This window comes from Drosophila serrata, unplaced genomic scaffold (genome assembly GCF_035046125.1).
Source record: "Drosophila serrata isolate PLE 108 unplaced genomic scaffold, ASM3504612v1 contig_347, whole genome shotgun sequence".
NCBI classification, from domain to species: domain Eukaryota; kingdom Metazoa; phylum Arthropoda; class Insecta; order Diptera; family Drosophilidae; genus Drosophila; species Drosophila serrata.
This window is the reverse complement of record NW_028257245.1, coordinates 1,059,559-1,075,509: the sequence shown is the minus strand read 5'-3', so window position 1 is coordinate 1,075,509 and position 15,951 is coordinate 1,059,559. Positions and strand designations below refer to the sequence as shown.

The following is a 15,951-nucleotide window of genomic DNA, read 5'->3' as shown; positions in this document are numbered from 1 at the left end:
TTATCTTGGCGTCTACCACTGATTTACAGCGCTACTTGGCGGCACTTACTCTGATTCGCTTTTGGGGGAAGTACCTCAGAGAGAGCTTCGTCACAATCTGATGATTTTGATTTATTCGCTTGGCCATTTCAGTACGTCCTTATCGGTTCAAATAGGTGATTTGAGCATAGTTTTCTAACCACAAATGTTGTTCTTGATCACTGAATCAATTCAGGTAGAAAGACTTAACAACCCATAATTTACATAGTTTCGGCTCTATATAATATATATGTATATACATATTCCTGATCCTGATCAGCAGCCGGATTGATTTAGTTTGCACTTCAGGAAACACTGGCCTGGCCGCAACACAAAGTTATTTAAAGACGCCTATTTTTATACCCTTGCAGGGTATTATAATTTCAGTCAGAAGTTTGCAACGCAGTGAAGGAGGCACCTCCGACTATATAAAGTATATATATTCTTGATCAGGATCAACAGCCGAGTCGATCTAGCCATGTCCGTCTGTCCGTCTGTCCTTCTGTCCGTCTGTCCGTCTGTCCGTTTCTACGCAAACTAGTCTCTCAGTTTTGAAGCTATCTGAATGAAACTTTGTAGTTAGTCTTCTATATACTCTCACTCGTATATATGTCGGAACGGGCCGGATCGGACGACTATATCATATAGCTGCCATAGGAATGATCGGAAAATTTTTACAAAAAAATTTTTAACTTTTTCAGTTTTCAATAGAATTGGATCAAATTTGAAATATAGCCATTTTACTATACTCTACAATTTTGCATAAAATTTTATGAAAATCGGACTACTATATCATATAGCTCCCATAGGAACGATCGAGAAATTAATACAATTAGATTTATAACCTTTTTAGTTTTCAACTGATTTTCATCAAATTTTAGGTATAGGCATTTTATATTAGTCTTAAATTTTGTGTCAAATTTCATGAAAATCGGACTATTATATCATATAGGTGCCATACAAACGATCGCTTGATGTAGAGGAAAAATACAAATCTTTGAATGTAAAACTGCAAATATAATATGTATAGGTGAATACAATGAAAGCAGGTATTACTTCATTGTTTTTTAACACAAATATATATCACTTATATTGTATGTTTTATTATTCATAGAAGTTCTATCTGCAAGGGTATATAAACTTCGGCGAGCCGAAGTTAGCTTCCTTTCTTGTTGTTAAATATTTTACTTAAAAATAAAGTGACTACAACACAAATTTGTCCAACTTTTAATTAGCCTACGCAAATCATCCGTTCTTCAAAAAAGAAGTTCAATTTTATCCTTGAGTTTGGTAAATAATAATAAAGAATCAAATTTATAATAAATTAATATAAATATTAATGGACATATTCTGCAATTTTAAGTACAATCAATTGATAAACATGGGAGTTTTGAGACAATTAAATTTTAATATCTCTATATCCATCTCACTCGGTCTAATAAGTAGTAGAGACACGAACCATGGCTTAATTAAGTTGTGGAATATTTGAATATTAAGTTCGATTGCTTGAGCTCTCCTAATTGTTAAAAAAAAATCCTTTTATACACCCCAGTAGCATTTCCTTTTGCTGTCACGTTAATTTTGAAAACATCTTATGCTATATTGACTATAGATAAATTTTACCCTTTCGTGGAGTAAGCAAACGTACAATTATATTTTCATCATGGATATCGTTGGTATGTAGTCTCTATTACATTTTAATTGAATTTCCGTCTGAAGCCAAAGACTTTCCAGAAGTTAAAGATGTGCAGGAGGAGTTTTATCAATTTATGGCCAACGTAAGTGTATTTGATCATTGTGTATTATAGCTATGTATTTAAGTGAGGCATCCAGATGACCTGCTTGTCCGTGATGAATCTCGACTATCCCGGTCGCTGTTTAATGGTACGAAAACTTAAGGATTGCGATAGATATACAAATATTATCAATTATTTCGAGTTGATGTATTGTGTTCTCAAAGTTAGCAACCTGTATGTGGAGATAGCCGTGATCTGCTTTTTTATTTTGATCTACATTCTAATGTTCTGTATCGTTTTTGTGTGCATCAACGAATAGTGAGTTGGTGAGCGTAAACCTTACCTTACATATACTAATGTTATATAAACTTCCAAAGCTATTTGCCAGCACTGAAAATCGCAGCCATAAGGTTTAGGATGAACGAGTACTTGGCCGGTGTAATTCTGGTGGGCGTGGCCAACTCCACTCCCGATTTTATGCTCAATTTATCAGCGGTACGGAGTGGATCTCCCACCATGAATATAGCTATGGCAAATGCCCTGACATCTATATGTGTGATGGGTGGAACAATCTGCGTTATAATGCCATTCAAAATAAATGGTGCCTGCGTTTTTCGCGATTTGGTTTTTATAATACTCATTGTACAGCTGATCCGTGTCTTAATGGAGTCAACTACACTACCGGATTGGGTAAAGGGTTTAAGTGAGTAGAAAAGAACGGCTAAGTACAAAGATCTAAACTTATATCCTTATTTAGTTGTATTTCTTATATACCCCATATACCTGGCTGTAAATATAATTGATTTAGTGCTTATGCGTTACAATATAAGAAGTAAGTGTTTGGAAATATAATAAGTAATCATAGTTTAATGTTTTTTGTTTCCTCTTGAACTCCGACGCGAAATAAACCTTCTGAGATACGAGCCGAGCTCCCCGCACGTGGAAAAAAAGCTGTATAACAAGGTCCTTGCATTAACCGATCTTGAGGTGGACGGTGACTTCCAGATACTGCGTTTGAAAACTCACTATGGTATTTTCCGCGGCGGTGTCTATGTCACACCGAAGCCAATGGTTGAACCAAAGAAGGTGGATGTGGAGAGCAACAGAACGGTCTTGCACAGCGAAAATAACCCAAAGAACCGTTTTCTCTTTGCCGAGTTTTTCCTGGTCCTGAATCCTATTGATCCAGAGCAATGGTTGTTGAGTGGCAAACTTGGGCGGCTTAAAATGATATGCATGGCACCAGTGTTGTTTGCACTTCGACTGACGATCCCAATGGTAAACTATACGCTGATTAAGCATGGCTGGAGCAAGTTACTCAATTGCCTGCAGATCGTTATAAATCCATGTATAGTCTTTCTGCTTTTGGAAAGTGTGTTCAATACCTCTCATCTTCACGGTTGGGTGATTCATTTTTCTTATGATTTAGCCTTGTGGTCCCTTCTGGTAACAGTGCCGCTGTCACTTCTTATCTTTATGATCACTCGCACTGACATTCCGCCGCACTACCATAAAGTAAGATGAACATCAAGCTTCCAATGTCGATTCCTGTTCTAATTCCATTGCTACTTCCGCTTCCGCCTTCTAGTTATTTGTCTTTCCCATCGTTATCACCGTGGTCACTTTTGTCTGGATTTGTTCCTGGGAAATGGAGGTGATCGTCACAATCATTTGCAGCGTGTTAAATCAATCCGGCAACTACATGACAGTCACCTTCACTTCGTTCTCTCGTGCAGTGCCGGATATGATCGCCTATATCCATCTCACCATGCATGGGTACGGAAAGATGGCCTTCGGCGGCATCATTGGTGGCATTGTGTTTGGTAAGACCTTGAATTTTCATATATATATATATATTACATATATATGTGTATATTTATATATTTGTATTTATATATTTTGCAATACCCAATTCTGTGGCAGATATGGTAAGCAACGTTGGGGCACACTTTGCAAAAAATAAAGCAGAGCATTCGCACATGCTCGGAGATTATGGCGAGACCCTCTACATATTCTTGATGTTGACAATATGCTCCACGATATTCTGGAGCTTCGTCTTAGACTTTAACGTCCGACGATCTGGTGGTATCTTTTTGTGGTGTTTGTACGGAATGTTCTTCATTTACGTAACTCTCATGGAGATCGAAGTGATCCACGACTTTACCGCTGATCCGGTTATCGAAGTGATGGACTAAGGCACGATCCCGACTTCACATACCCTTTTTGGGTCAATAAAATTTTGCACGCTGTTGTATTACTTATTTTTGTTCGTGTGTGTTTATTGAGGAGGATTAGAGATCTGACCGGACCAGTGGGACCAGCCGCGGACCTCGTTCCAGAGGGGGTACCGAGGCACTCTGTGGCGTAAAGTCGCAGCTTATCATGGCGTCTCCCACTGATTTACAGCGCTACTTGGCGGCACTTACTCTGATTCGCTGTGGGGGGAAGCACCTCAGAGAGCTTCGTCACAATCTGATGAATTCTCTGTAAAATAACTTAAAAGTATAAAATATCCATAGAATACATACATAACATAGCTATTTAAGCGTTCCATATGTCAAAAAGCACGCCAAAGGTAAGATTGAACCGTTAAAATTAAATTTCAGAGGAGGTGCGCAAAAGTTGTAAATTAATATCACATAACAAGGACGGATAACTCTGCAACATAGAAAAAGTTTAGAAGTGCACTTACTTTGTACCTCTATTTAAAAATTAGAATACACTAGGTATTTTTCGGTTTTAATAGGGTTAAAAGTAACAAAAGATTATTGGGGCAATACAGTTACTTTCTACAATCTACGATCACAAAACCATATTACAAACCCCAGGAATTGGACTGGCTTTTAAAAGCTATTGTAAGTGTTGTAATTAATTGTTTATTTACTTGTCACTTTAAAATTGCAAAATTTTTCAACGATTAACCGTCAATCAGGGAAACGCAGCAGCAACGCAGCCGCGACAGCTGAATTAACAGCTGTTTACTTAACATTGGCGGGGCCTCTGTTTAAATTAAATATACAAATTATTTAAATACACTTTTGTTTTTTTTTAATTTTAATTTAATATCGCTGAGATGTTTCATCAAATGGTCATTCAGCAGAGCGGCATGCATTTCCAACGATTTCTGTGGCTGCAAAAGGACAATATAACTTCAAGCATATTCGTCAAAATTACATATGGTATTTGATGCGCGCCATTCATTGCAAAGGAGTCTATGGATCAGTGTCACCGAGCTTTAGAGTCCATCACAAAGGCTTATTATTACACCTCATAGGATCAATGGATCCAGTGTCGCCCGATGGCTTGTTTTCAAAGACCCTGTACATATATGTATATATATATTTATAATGGTCAACATTGAGTAGTAACATATAGATATATATATAACATATCGATATAAGCTCATTCATAATGTGTTTGCGGACTCTAGAAGAAACTTTCTTCGACAAATGGAACACACCTCAGGGAAAGGTAGAAAGTAGAGAAGCAAGAACTAAAGAAGATCGATTCTGACGAAATCCACTTTATAGGGATTTTATAAAGCGATTGTGAGGCACTTCAACTTCATATGGAAGAGACTCGTTAGATCAGTCGAGACCGTTTTAAAGTCAATGATAAACCGAACCGAAACCAGCGGAAATGATCATAAATATCACATAACTACAGCAGCAAAAGAAGTTTTCTTTTATCGATTATTGGAAAATATTTAAGTTTAAAACAAGAAAGGAAGCTAACTTCGGCACGCCGAAGTTTGTATACCCTTGCAGATAGAACTTCGATGACTGAAATCAATACAATATAAATTTTGTAAACATATGTTAAAAAACAACGCAGTTATGCCTGCTTTCATTTCATTTACCTATTCATGTTTTGAACAAAATAGTAGTCCGATTTTCATAAAACTTAACACAAAATTGTAGAGTAATATAAAAGGGCTATATCTTATCAAATCGTTTGGATGGATCAATGGGTGCATGTCTTGCAACTTCCCGTTTACTTCTTCTTCAGGAAGGGGCTGACGATGGCTGGAGCAGCATAGGTGGAAATGGGAGCAGTGTAGGTGGTCACGGGAGCGGTATAGGCCGGAGCGCTGTACACCGGAGCGGTGTAGGCGGGAGCAGCAGCGGCATAGGTGGAGTAAGCAGGAGCGGCGGCAGCATAGGTGGCGGCATAAGGAGCAGCGGCATAGGTGGTCACCGGAGAGGCGATGAAGCCAGCCTGGGCGGCGGCAATGCAGAGAGCCAAGCAGATGAGGAACTTCATGTTGATTTGGTTGGTTTGGGTTTGTTGGTTTGCCAGCAACTGATGCTGTTAACCACTTTACTTTGCCATTTTATAGGCCAATTGTCGCCACTTTGGCCAAAACGGGTTTCCGGCTTAGGCAGCACAAAATTAAAAAAAAAACTTAATTAGAACACAATTGCGTTCGCAGCGCAAGATTTCTGCCAGGCGTGTCAAATGGATTACTCTTTTCCAGCATTCACGGCGAGAGATCTGATGGCGACAACTCTCCGATGGGATTTCCACTTCGGCTGCTCCGCTTTGTCTTTGGTCACATGGTAATATTATTCTATGGATTGGTTCGAGTATTTGCCAAAACTTAATTAATAGTTAAAGATTAAGTAGCTATTTGGTAATGATTAGGAGTATTTATAAAGTATTTTTAAAGTATTCTGTGCGGTTAGCAGGAATGTCTACGGAATATCTTCCGCAGAGATCAGAATCTTTTCACATCTACTGAGCTTGGCGACTTCTTGCGCCTTACATCGATCTCGTACAGCGCCAGTCCCAGTTGATGGATGCCTCCGTGGAAAGATGCGGATAGAAGACGTTCAGAAACTCAAAGTTCAGGTAGCTGCTGGCATTGGAGTGAGCTAGAGCCTCATGGAGATCGGCAGGCGACTTGGTCTGGACTTGGTGATTAGCTTCACCTTTTACATCAGGGAATCCAGGGCGAGGCCGCCGTAAAGTCCCTCTGGCGGCGATAGCGCTGATGCATTTGCCTATTAAAGTGCAGCACCCGGGAGTTGGGAATGTTGAGCAGGTGCAGCGGCAGGCTGAGGATGTGCGAGGTCATCAGGTGGACGTGAGTGGCCGCCGGCTTGGTGGCCATCACATGCGACATGTCTGCTGTCAGGGGATAAACCCCAGCCTGATGGATGAAACCGAAGAAGAGGGTGAGCGCCACATTGCTCACATACCAGATCTTCAGGAGATACGGCCCGGAAGCCTTGCTCGAGAGCCATCTGTCGTAGAACCAATGCAACAGCGGGTGTTCCTTCTGGAAGGGACACTTGGCACTAAATCCGGTATTCAGCTTGGGAGCGTGTAGCAGCAGGAATCGCGGCTCCTGATGGTTGATTAGTGATAGAAAGAATAGCGGCACGAAGATGGCTCCCGACATGAGCGACACAATACTTTGGAAGCGCGGCAGCACTTGGTACTCCGCCCGGAAGAAGCGTAGCAGCTGCTGAGCAAAGGCACCCAGCGAAGACACGGCCAGGACATTGAAAAGCATCGGCATGTTGACCATCAGATGAACGTAACAGGATGCACACCATGGCTGGCCGTTTGCGCAGAGTCCAGGTTCGCTTTGATGAAGTTCCAGGGCGTAAAGACAAAGCTATCGATGTTCAGGTGCATCATGTGCAGCTCGCCCACGGTTAGGTCAAAGACTATACAATTTACTCTATACACTCTTTGGTTAGGTGCTGGTAGTATAGCGAATCGCAGAAGATGAACACCACAAGAACAGGCAGAGCACACAAACAAAAGGGAATTATGCGTGTATCTATAGGTTTAAGTCCCGAAAGGTGAGAGTCCGCGTGCCCATCCCACGCAGCAACCAAAAGAAGACCATGGGTGCTCCAAAAAGCAGGAAGGTGGGCCGATTGTATACCCCGGCTACACAAATCGTGAACATGGCCAGCAGGTGCTGCAGATTATGCGGCGGCAGGGCGTTCTTTAGCTTCCAAATGCGCCTTGTCGTACTTAAATTTGATTAAAATCTGTTGAAAACTGAAAGTGGTATATATATATTTTTTTTTAATTTTCCGATCATTCCTATGGCAGCTATATGATATAGTCGTCCGATCCGGTCCGTTCCGACATATATACGAGTGAGAGTATATAGTAGACTAACTACAAAGTTTCGTTTAGATAGCTTCAAAACTGAGAGACTAGTTTGCGTAGAAACGGACAGACGGACATATGGACAGACGGACATGGCTAGATCGACTCGGCTGTTTATGCTGATCAAGAATAATACCCTGAAAGGGTAGAATTAAGTGACTGCAACACAAATTCGTCGAAATATTTGTACCTCAATAAAGAAGTTAAATTTTATCCTTGAGTTTGGTAAATAATAATAAAACATCAGATGTATAATAAATTAATATGAATATTAATGGTCATACTCTGCGATTTTGAGTGCAATCAATTGTTAACCATAACAGTTTTTAGACAATTAAATTGTAATATCTCTATTTACATCTCGCTCGGTCTAATGGGTAGTAGAGACACGGACCATGGTTTTTATAAATTTGTAGACTTTGAATATTAAATTATTTGATTCAAATAAATCCCTTTACATCCCAGTGGCATTTCCAATTGCTGTCACGTTGATCTTGAAAACATCCTATACTACTATATTGACTATTGCGAAGATAAATTTTACTCTTGCGTGTAGTAAACAAAGATACATTTTTATTTTCATCATGCATCTGGTTGGTATGTAGTCTCTATTGCATTTTCACTGAATTTTAGCCTGAAACCAAAGGACTTTCCATGTCACAGACATACACGATGAGTTTACTCACTTTATGGCCAACGTGAGTATATTTGATTATTGTATATTATAACTATGTATTTAAGTGAGGCATCCAGATGACCTGCTTGTCCGTGATGAGTGTCAGATATTCATCTCGCTGTATACTGGCCAAAAAACTTAGGGACTGCGATAGATATACAAATATTATCAATTATTTTGAGTTGATGTATTGTGATTTAAAAGTTCGCAACGAGAGCAAGGAGATCGGCGTGCTCTGCTTATTTGTTTTGATCTATTTCCTGTTTTTCTGTGTCGTTTTTATTTGCATCAACGAATAGTGAGTTGGCGACCTTAAACTATGCGTTACATACATATATGTGATTTATATAAAATCCCAAAGCTATTTGCCAGCACTGAAAATCGCAGCCATAAGGTTAAAGTTGAACGAGTACTTGGCCGGCGTATTACTTGTGGGCGTGGCCAACTCCACTTCCGATTTTATGCTCAATTTTTCAGCGGTACGGAGTGGATCTCCCACCATGAATTTAGCTATGTCAAATGCCCTGACATCTATATGTGTGATGGGTGGAACAATCTACGTTATAATGCCATTCAAAATAAACAGTGCCAGTGTTTTTCGCGATTTCCTCTTTGTAATATTCCTATTACAACTGATCCGTTTCTTCATTCAGACAGATTCACCAACGTATTGGGTGAAGGGTTTAAGTGAGTAAAAAAGAGCGGTTAACTACAAAGATCTAAACTTATATCCTTATTAGTTATATTGCTCATATACCCCATATACCTGGCTGTAAATATAATTGACTTTCTCCTTATGCGTTACAATATAAGAAGTAAGTGTTTGGAAATATAATAAGTAGACGTAGTTTAATGTTTTTTTTCTGTTTCCTGTTGAACTGCGACGCGAAATTGAGATTCTGAGATACAAGCGGAGCTCCCCGATGCTGGACAAAAAGCTGTATGACAAGGTAACTACATTAAAAGATCTCGAGGTGGACGATGACTTCAAGATACTGCGTATGAAGACTCGGTATGGTATTTTTCGCGCCGGTGTCTTTGTCACACCGAAGCCATTGGTAGAGCCAAGGAAGGTGGATGTGGAGAGCAACAGAGTGCTCTTCCACAACAAAAATAATCCAAAGAATCGTTTTCTGTTCACCGAGTTCATCCAGGACCTAAATCCCATTGATCCTGAGCATTGGATGTTTAGCGGCAAATACGGGCGGGCTGCACTGATTTGCGTTTCGCCAGCTATGTTCTTGCTTAGACTGGCGATACCAATGGTAAACTATGAGCAGATAAAGCATGGCTGGAGCAAGTTACTCAATTGCATTCAGATCATTACAAATCCATTTCTAGTCGCTATACTTTTAGAAACTGCGTACTTTACCACTCATAATAACAGTTGGTTGATTAATATTTACTTTGATAAAGCCTTGTGGTCCCTTGCGGTAACAGTGCCGCTGTCGCTTATTGTCTTTGTCGACACTCGCACTGACATTCCGCCGCCCTACCATAAAGTAAGATGAACATCATGCTTCCAATTTCGATTCCTGTTCCTTATCCATATCCACTTCCGCTCTCACCTTCTAGTTATTTTCCATTTTCACTATTGTCACCGTGGTCACTCTTATCTGGATTTGCTCCTGGGAAATGGAGGTGATCATCTCAATCATCGGCTCCGTGTTCAATCAATCGTCGAACTACATGACAGTCACCTTCAATGCGTTCTCTAATGCAGTGCCGGACATGATCGCCTATATCCAACTCTCCAAGAATGGGTACGGAAAAATGGCCTTCGGCGGCATCGTTGGCGGCATAGTATTCGGTAAGCCCCTGATTTTCCATTTCCAATTTTGGATTAACCAATTGTGTGACCTCCCACAGATATAACAATCAACCTTGGCGCACAGTTTGCACGTAGTAATTCTGAGTCTAGGCACTTGCTCGGGGACTTTGGCGAGACCATCTACATATTCTTGCTTTTAACTGTCTTCTCCACTTCATGGATGTGTTTAGTCTTAGACTTTAACGCCCGACGATCCGGTGGTATCTTTTTGTGGTGTTTGTACGTAATGTTCTTCATTTACGTAACTCTCATCGAGGCGAACGTGATCCACGACTTTACCGCTGATACGGTTATCGAAGTGAAAGACTAAGGCACGACCCCGACTTCACATACCCTTTGTTGGGTCAATAAAATTTTGCACCCCGTTGTATTATTCATTTCTGTTCGTGTGTGTTTATTGAGGAAGAATTGGGAATTTAACCAGACCAGTGGGACCATCCCCGGATCTCGTTCCAGATGTGGGTACCGGGGCACTCGGTGGCACTGACCTGACGATGGCCGTACAGGATGTAGCCGGAGCTGAGCTGGCCACGGTTGACGGCATCCTGGAGCAGCTGCTGGGCGGCAGAGATCATGTTCGGCTCCAGAGTGTCCCAGTTGTAGTTGCCCAGGAAGCTAATGCCGATGCTGTAGGGGTTCCACTCGGCGGCATGGGCACCCATGTTGTTCCAGCCTCGGCCCTCGTACACATTGCCATCTCCGCCGATGAGGAAGTTGTAGCCGATGTCGGGCCAGCCCAGGGAGTCCATGTGGTAGCTCTGGACGCTCTGGAGGACGGCGTTGCACTGGGCACGGGTCTCGCAGTAGGCGCCGGCGGTGTGGTGAATGATGGCGTAGCTGAGGTAGTTGCCCAGGCCAACGGTCCACTTGGCACCGCGACCGCCCCACTCCGCTTTGGGGACGACGTAGACACCCTGGGCCATGTACTGGCTGCAAGCCAGGACGGCGAGGAGGAGAGCCACTTTGGAAACCATGATTACCAGCTGTAATAGTTGACGATCGCTTGATGGAGATTGAGGTGCCATGGGGCGCTTATATAGGAGACGGCGATCCAAAATAATATTGCGGCTTATAAAGTCTTTTAGGCTGATTTACAGCCCCCTTCGGCGGCACTTGCTAAGATTCTTATTAGGGGAAGACCCTCCGAGCGGACTGCCTCACAATCGGCTGAAGTTGATTTATTCCGCAACTGATTAAGGTGTCGTATTATCAATGGAAGTTCTCGCCGACATAATGGCTGGCAGTGGACGCATTGGATTTTCGTGATGCTTCGATGGCGAGGAAAGAGAGGATAATTTTAGATTTACAATGGATTAGAAACTGGCTAATTGTAAAAGCTATCCTTTATCACATTCTATTCTTTAAGGTGGCCCTACAATTTCCGTCACTAAAAGACGAAATTCTTTGAAATACATTAATCTCTATAATGAGTCTGCGTAGTAGAAGATCGCAGTGGAACTTTACGGAACTGGACTTTGAATTTGAGAACTTTTTGACAAACGTGATTGCGCTGATTTATAATTGTTGTAAACTTAATCCTTCATCCTTCCTTCTGACAGATAAGCTGTGTGGCTGTGATGCGGTTGCCCTACTCTATGCGTTGCATGATGGCCAAAAGAGCCCATGACTGTAAGCGTATTATTAATTTCTTCAACTATTTCCGCATGATGTACTGCTCCATTGACATTGAAAATAAAGCCACGGAGATCCTGTTGATGTGCTTTTTCATGCTCATCTGTGTGGTGTTCCTGTGGGTGATGTCCTTCAATATTAGTACCTTGTAAGTTCCTGAATATCTTCGACTGACAGGTATTTACCTGCGCGGTTGCAGCTTTTCGCCCGTGTTGAAGATAGTCTGCCTGAAGCTGCACATGAACGAGTATCTGGCGGGCGTCACCTTCCTGGCCTTTGGCAACTCGTGTCCGGACATAATTGCCAATCTGATGCCCGTGCGAGCCGAAGCCCCGATCTTCACCATCGCGGTGGGCAATGCCCTGGCCATCATTCTCCTAAGCGGCGGCACTGTGTGCTTTCTGAGGCCCTTCAAAATGAACGGACACTGCACGGTGCGGGATCTGTTGTTCCTGCTGCTCGGCGTGGAGGTACTGCGTTATGTGATGGTTAAGAATGGCCCGGGCACTGTGACCATATGGGAGAGCATTGGTAAGATCAACTCATGACCTTACCTGCCAGTTGCAACATCTTTTATTTCCTATTTCCCAGGTCTGATCTTCGTGTATGTTGTCTACGTGACAATAAATGTCATTGATCTCGTCATTATGCGTTACTCCATGAAGAGTAAGTTGTTAAGCAAATCAAGGACCAAGGATCTATAGTAATGTCTCCCATCCAGAGCTTCGGGGGGAAATCGAGGAAATGCAAAGATTACGTACTCCATCCCAAGGGGAGTACAGGGCCAAGATGGAGAAACTGACCTTGTGGGAGCTGGATGATGAACTTCCCATTCATGATACGACCAACTACCGCCGCTCTAGGTCGTCGGGTCGTCAGTTTACCGAAGCCACTACTGCTGGTTACTTTGTCACCCCGAAGCAGAAGGATGCTCCCGTGCCCGTTGATGTCGAGAAGAATCGCAAGTATCTGTACAATTCGGAGAATCCAAAGAACCTTCTGCTCTTCCGGGAGTTCTTAGAGTCCCTTAATCCCATCGACGGAGAGGCGTGGGAGCTGGGTGGTTGCTGTCAGCGATTTTTCCTGATCATCCGAAGTCCACTGGTGTTCGTACTGCTGGTCTTCATTCCCGTGGTGGACTTTGAGAAGGACAAGCACGGCTGGAGCAAGCTGCTCAATTGCTTGCAGATTGTGTTGAATCCGTTTGTGGTCATCACCTTGGTGCATTGTAGGTATATGCGAGTCCTGGGGCAGAGCATCTAATGTCCTAAGCGGATCACCTCTAGCTGCGGTGTCCAGCAAATACCACACTTGGTACATAACACTCAATCTGAACATATCCATGTGGACGCCATGTCTGACAGTTCCGCTGGCCATTATGATATTCATTCATTCCCGGACGGATGTGCCACCGTTCTATCACCTAGTAAGGACACGAAGCTTTAGGGTCCCTGATTGCGGTCTCATGGTATTCTTTTTTAGCTTTTCGCCTTGCTCACCTTTTTCAGTTCGATAACAACCATTTGGATAGCGGCCACTGAGTTGGAGGTGCTCTCCGAGATTGTGGGCATTGTGTTTCGTCTGTCGGAGAACTTTATGGCCGTCACCATTGGAGCTATATCGAATGCCACGCCGGATATGATAGCCAACTCACAATTGACACTGCAGGGCTATGGACGGATGGCCTTTGCTGCCATCATAGGTGGTCCTGTTTTTGGTAAGAATGTGTCTTCAATATTGATTCAGGAATCATACAGAGTTTATCCTTTATTTCAGCCATTGTGGTCAGCATGAGCGTGGCCTTTATATTCAACAAGAGAGTGCGTCAGGAGGACGCCGCCTCTTGGGTGTTCGGGGAGCATGGTGAAATCTGTTATTATTTCCTGGTTATAACAATTGCCACCACTCTATGGTGGTCCATCATGTTTGATTTTCACGCCCGTCGATCCGCTGGTGTTTTCCTATGGTGCATTTTCCTGATCTTCATGCTCTTTGCCGTTTGTGTGGAATGGGAGGTCATACACGATCTCTCCGTGGACAAAATATTGGAACCAGTTTAATTACAAGATGATTTCATGAATTCTACAAACTTATAATGTTGAAATTTTACCAATTGAAAATTTATAACTATAAAGAATTTAATGCTATTTTCAAGTAGAATTCCGTAAGTTTGGTCTGTATTTTCAACCATAATCGGAGGTAGAAGCTGCCACACCCGCCAGCGCACAGACTAATTAAGTTAATGAAGTATCATAATTAAAACATTGCCAGGGGAAATGCCCTCGAAAGGCGTTGGCGAACGAGCAAAGGAACTGACAGTCGTCCATTGAAATGCAGCGGAGTCGACACTCCTGGCAAAATGTCCTGACCCGACACTCGAGCATAAAAAAGGAGCTTATTGCATAATGAAGGAAAATCTCGACCGATGTGCAACGGCGGGGAAAGTATCTCGTTAATTAGGGTTAAAGTCACAGGGGATTGGTGTCCTGAAAGAGCCGCTGATTTGTGGCACAGAAAGGTCCAAGGAATAAGATATGAATAATCACTAAGAGTTGCTCCGTCTCGTCATGAAATTAAATTAAACTTTGACTATTTTATGCTAGTTTTTTCTTTTGCACTGCCAAATGTAAATTTCACTTGATTCCGGCTATTATGCCAACTGCAGCTGAAACATAACCATTAGATTTAAGTACAATTGCATAAACAAGGACTGTGTGCAAGTGAAAAAAATAAAAAAGAACTAGAAGAGGGCGAAGCGGAAGCCAAGTGGCAGCTCCAACTTCAAAGGCAAATGCCACGCAGCATTCCGGCTGCAATAAAAGCACTCAGCCAACTCCCTTAGACTTCCGTCCATGTGTCCATCTACCCATCCGCCATTCGCCATCCGCCATCCGGCTCCATCTGTGCACTTAATGTGACATGTTTTTGCAGCAGCTTTTGGTTTCTCTCCTTTCGCCACTCGAGATTTCCCTTTAGCAGCAGGAGAGTCATGCGATTTGATGCATTTTGCTTGTTACCAAATTGTTTTGCATTTTCCTTCACGTTTTTACATAGACTTGCACTGCCGAATTGAAGGCAAAAACGAGGAAAAGGAATTCATTGGCCAGGTCTGGGTCCTGGTCCTGCTCGCTCCCTGATTTGGTGTGAAAGTCATCAAATATTTAAAGCTCAAGTGCAGAATGACATTCACCATTGGTTGGGAGTGATGTGAAATTGATTTTTAACTGGTGATATATATCAAGGACATCACATTATTGCGGAAAATGCTCTCTATTTACAGGCGTTACTTTTTGTTCTTATTCATATTGATTATAGTTATAGGATAAGCCCCTGTTTACTGAAAGAATTAATTTACAACTCTGTTCTTATCGACTGGTACTTTTTCCATTGACTTCCCATAAATCGTGGGTAATCTATGATTTTAAATTTGGAAAATCATGGCGTTCTCCATTCTAGATGTCTTCCTGGGTATATAAAAATATATATTTTTTCTTTCTTTATTACCCCGACATCAAAAGTTTTCACAAACTATTTATAACAAGTTTTATAACCGCTGCAGTTGAAGGAAGGAGGAACCTCATCATTTTTCTTAATAAACATAAAAATATACCACGAAAATGCCAAACATATTTCACATGCCAGCTCAGTTGCAAGTTGCAGTTGCAAGTTGCAGTCTTGCAGTCTTGCAGCTAGTTATTTCCGCAGTAAAACTTTGCGCTGCGCTTCGTTGTCACTTGGCTAAATGGAAAATATTTCAGACACTGGACCAGAACCATGTACTTACAGAATGCGACTACATATTAAACAAGTCGTCGTGGCATTGCCAGCTGATTTATGTCTGGAGAGCGTCTGGAGGCTAATGCTGCTGGCCGTAAATTGCCGCTTAGCATTATAACTCAATTAGCCGGTGGATGGGTTGCGTATAC

The 15,951-nt window shown here is 42.1% G+C and overlaps 5 protein-coding genes and 1 pseudogene across 9 annotated transcripts; 3 read left to right on the top strand and 3 right to left on the bottom strand.

Moving 5' to 3' along the window:
• Nucleotides 1–1,537: 1,537 nt before the first annotated feature.
• Nucleotides 1,538–4,015, top strand: LOC110189563 (mitochondrial sodium/calcium exchanger protein-like). Of its 3 annotated transcripts, none has more exons than XM_020959692.2 (8): nt 1,538–1,694; nt 1,753–1,796; nt 1,852–2,072; nt 2,132–2,457; nt 2,512–2,586; nt 2,644–3,269; nt 3,343–3,577; nt 3,678–4,015. In XM_020959692.2, exons 1-8 carry the CDS (start codon nt 1,682–1,684, stop codon nt 3,947–3,949), a joined length of 1,812 nt encoding a protein of 603 aa, XP_020815351.2. In that variant the 5' UTR covers nt 1,538–1,681; the 3' UTR covers nt 3,950–4,015. The 3 variants fall into 3 exon arrangements, with proteins under 3 accessions (XP_020815351.2, XP_086694404.1, XP_086694403.1); XM_086838277.1 differs by lacking the exon at nt 1,538–1,694 and having other exon boundaries at nt 1,852–1,902; nt 1,979–2,072; XM_086838278.1 differs by lacking the exon at nt 1,852–2,072.
• A 1,656-nt stretch (nt 4,016–5,671) lies between these two features.
• LOC147642826 (uncharacterized) lies at nt 5,672–6,087 on the bottom strand. Its single transcript, XM_086838284.1, has one exon. It carries the CDS (start codon nt 6,015–6,017, stop codon nt 5,748–5,750), a length of 270 nt encoding a protein of 89 aa, XP_086694410.1. The 5' UTR covers nt 6,018–6,087; the 3' UTR covers nt 5,672–5,747.
• An 87-nt stretch (nt 6,088–6,174) lies between these two features.
• Nucleotides 6,175–7,677, bottom strand: LOC110189338 (GPI mannosyltransferase 4 pseudogene; annotated as a pseudogene).
• Nucleotides 7,678–8,335: 658 nt separating this feature from the next.
• Nucleotides 8,336–10,770, top strand: LOC110189632 (mitochondrial sodium/calcium exchanger protein-like). Its single transcript, XM_020959775.2, has 8 exons — nt 8,336–8,483; nt 8,550–8,584; nt 8,640–8,860; nt 8,924–9,249; nt 9,303–9,377; nt 9,439–10,064; nt 10,138–10,372; nt 10,432–10,770. The coding sequence occupies exons 1-8, from the start codon at nt 8,471–8,473 to the stop codon at nt 10,701–10,703; spliced, it is 1,803 nt and encodes a 600-aa protein (XP_020815434.1). The 5' UTR covers nt 8,336–8,470; the 3' UTR covers nt 10,704–10,770.
• Nucleotides 10,762–11,413, bottom strand: PGRP-SC1a (Peptidoglycan recognition protein SC1a). The gene has a single exon (XM_020959777.2). The coding sequence runs from the start codon at nt 11,365–11,367 to the stop codon at nt 10,810–10,812; it is 558 nt and encodes a 185-aa protein (XP_020815436.1). The 5' UTR covers nt 11,368–11,413; the 3' UTR covers nt 10,762–10,809.
• A 345-nt stretch (nt 11,414–11,758) lies between these two features.
• Nucleotides 11,759–14,182, top strand: LOC110189631 (mitochondrial sodium/calcium exchanger protein). Of its 3 annotated transcripts, none has more exons than XM_020959773.2 (8): nt 11,759–11,894; nt 11,953–12,173; nt 12,225–12,556; nt 12,617–12,691; nt 12,747–13,253; nt 13,312–13,451; nt 13,508–13,742; nt 13,802–14,182. In XM_020959773.2, the coding sequence occupies exons 1-8, from the start codon at nt 11,820–11,822 to the stop codon at nt 14,083–14,085; spliced, it is 1,869 nt and encodes a 622-aa protein (XP_020815432.2). In that variant the 5' UTR covers nt 11,759–11,819; the 3' UTR covers nt 14,086–14,182. The 3 variants fall into 3 exon arrangements, with proteins under 3 accessions (XP_020815432.2, XP_020815433.2, XP_086694402.1); XM_086838276.1 differs by having other exon boundaries at nt 11,760–11,894; nt 11,958–12,173; XM_020959774.2 differs by lacking the exon at nt 13,802–14,182 and having other exon boundaries at nt 13,534–13,701.
• Nucleotides 14,183–15,951: the final 1,769 nt, after the last annotated feature.

What these genes read in the sequence shown, in the direction of transcription:
- LOC110189563 (XM_020959692.2), top strand. An exon ending in TATGCGTTACAATATAAGAA is followed by an intron (nt 2,587 to 2,643) that starts GTAAGTGTTTGG and finishes TGTTTCCTCTTG; the next exon opens with AACTCCGACGCGAAATAAAC. An exon ending in TTCCGCCGCACTACCATAAA is followed by an intron (nt 3,270 to 3,342) that starts GTAAGATGAACA and finishes TCCGCCTTCTAG; the next exon opens with TTATTTGTCTTTCCCATCGT.
- LOC147642826 (XM_086838284.1), bottom strand. Translation starts at nt 6,017, where the DNA reads ATGAAGTTCCTCATCTGCTTGGCTCTCTGCATTGCCGCCGCCCAGGCT.
- LOC110189632 (XM_020959775.2), top strand. An exon ending in TTACTCACTTTATGGCCAAC is followed by an intron (nt 8,585 to 8,639) that starts GTGAGTATATTT and finishes TGAGGCATCCAG; the next exon opens with ATGACCTGCTTGTCCGTGAT. An exon ending in TTCCGCCGCCCTACCATAAA is followed by an intron (nt 10,065 to 10,137) that starts GTAAGATGAACA and finishes CTCACCTTCTAG; the next exon opens with TTATTTTCCATTTTCACTAT.
- PGRP-SC1a (XM_020959777.2), bottom strand. Translation starts at nt 11,367, where the DNA reads ATGGTTTCCAAAGTGGCTCTCCTCCTCGCCGTCCTGGCTTGCAGCCAG.
- LOC110189631 (XM_020959773.2), top strand. Translation starts at nt 11,820, where the DNA reads ATGAGTCTGCGTAGTAGAAGATCGCAGTGGAACTTTACGGAACTGGAC. An exon ending in TCCTTCAATATTAGTACCTT is followed by an intron (nt 12,174 to 12,224) that starts GTAAGTTCCTGA and finishes GCGCGGTTGCAG; the next exon opens with CTTTTCGCCCGTGTTGAAGA. An exon ending in GGTCATCACCTTGGTGCATT is followed by an intron (nt 13,254 to 13,311) that starts GTAGGTATATGC and finishes GATCACCTCTAG; the next exon opens with CTGCGGTGTCCAGCAAATAC.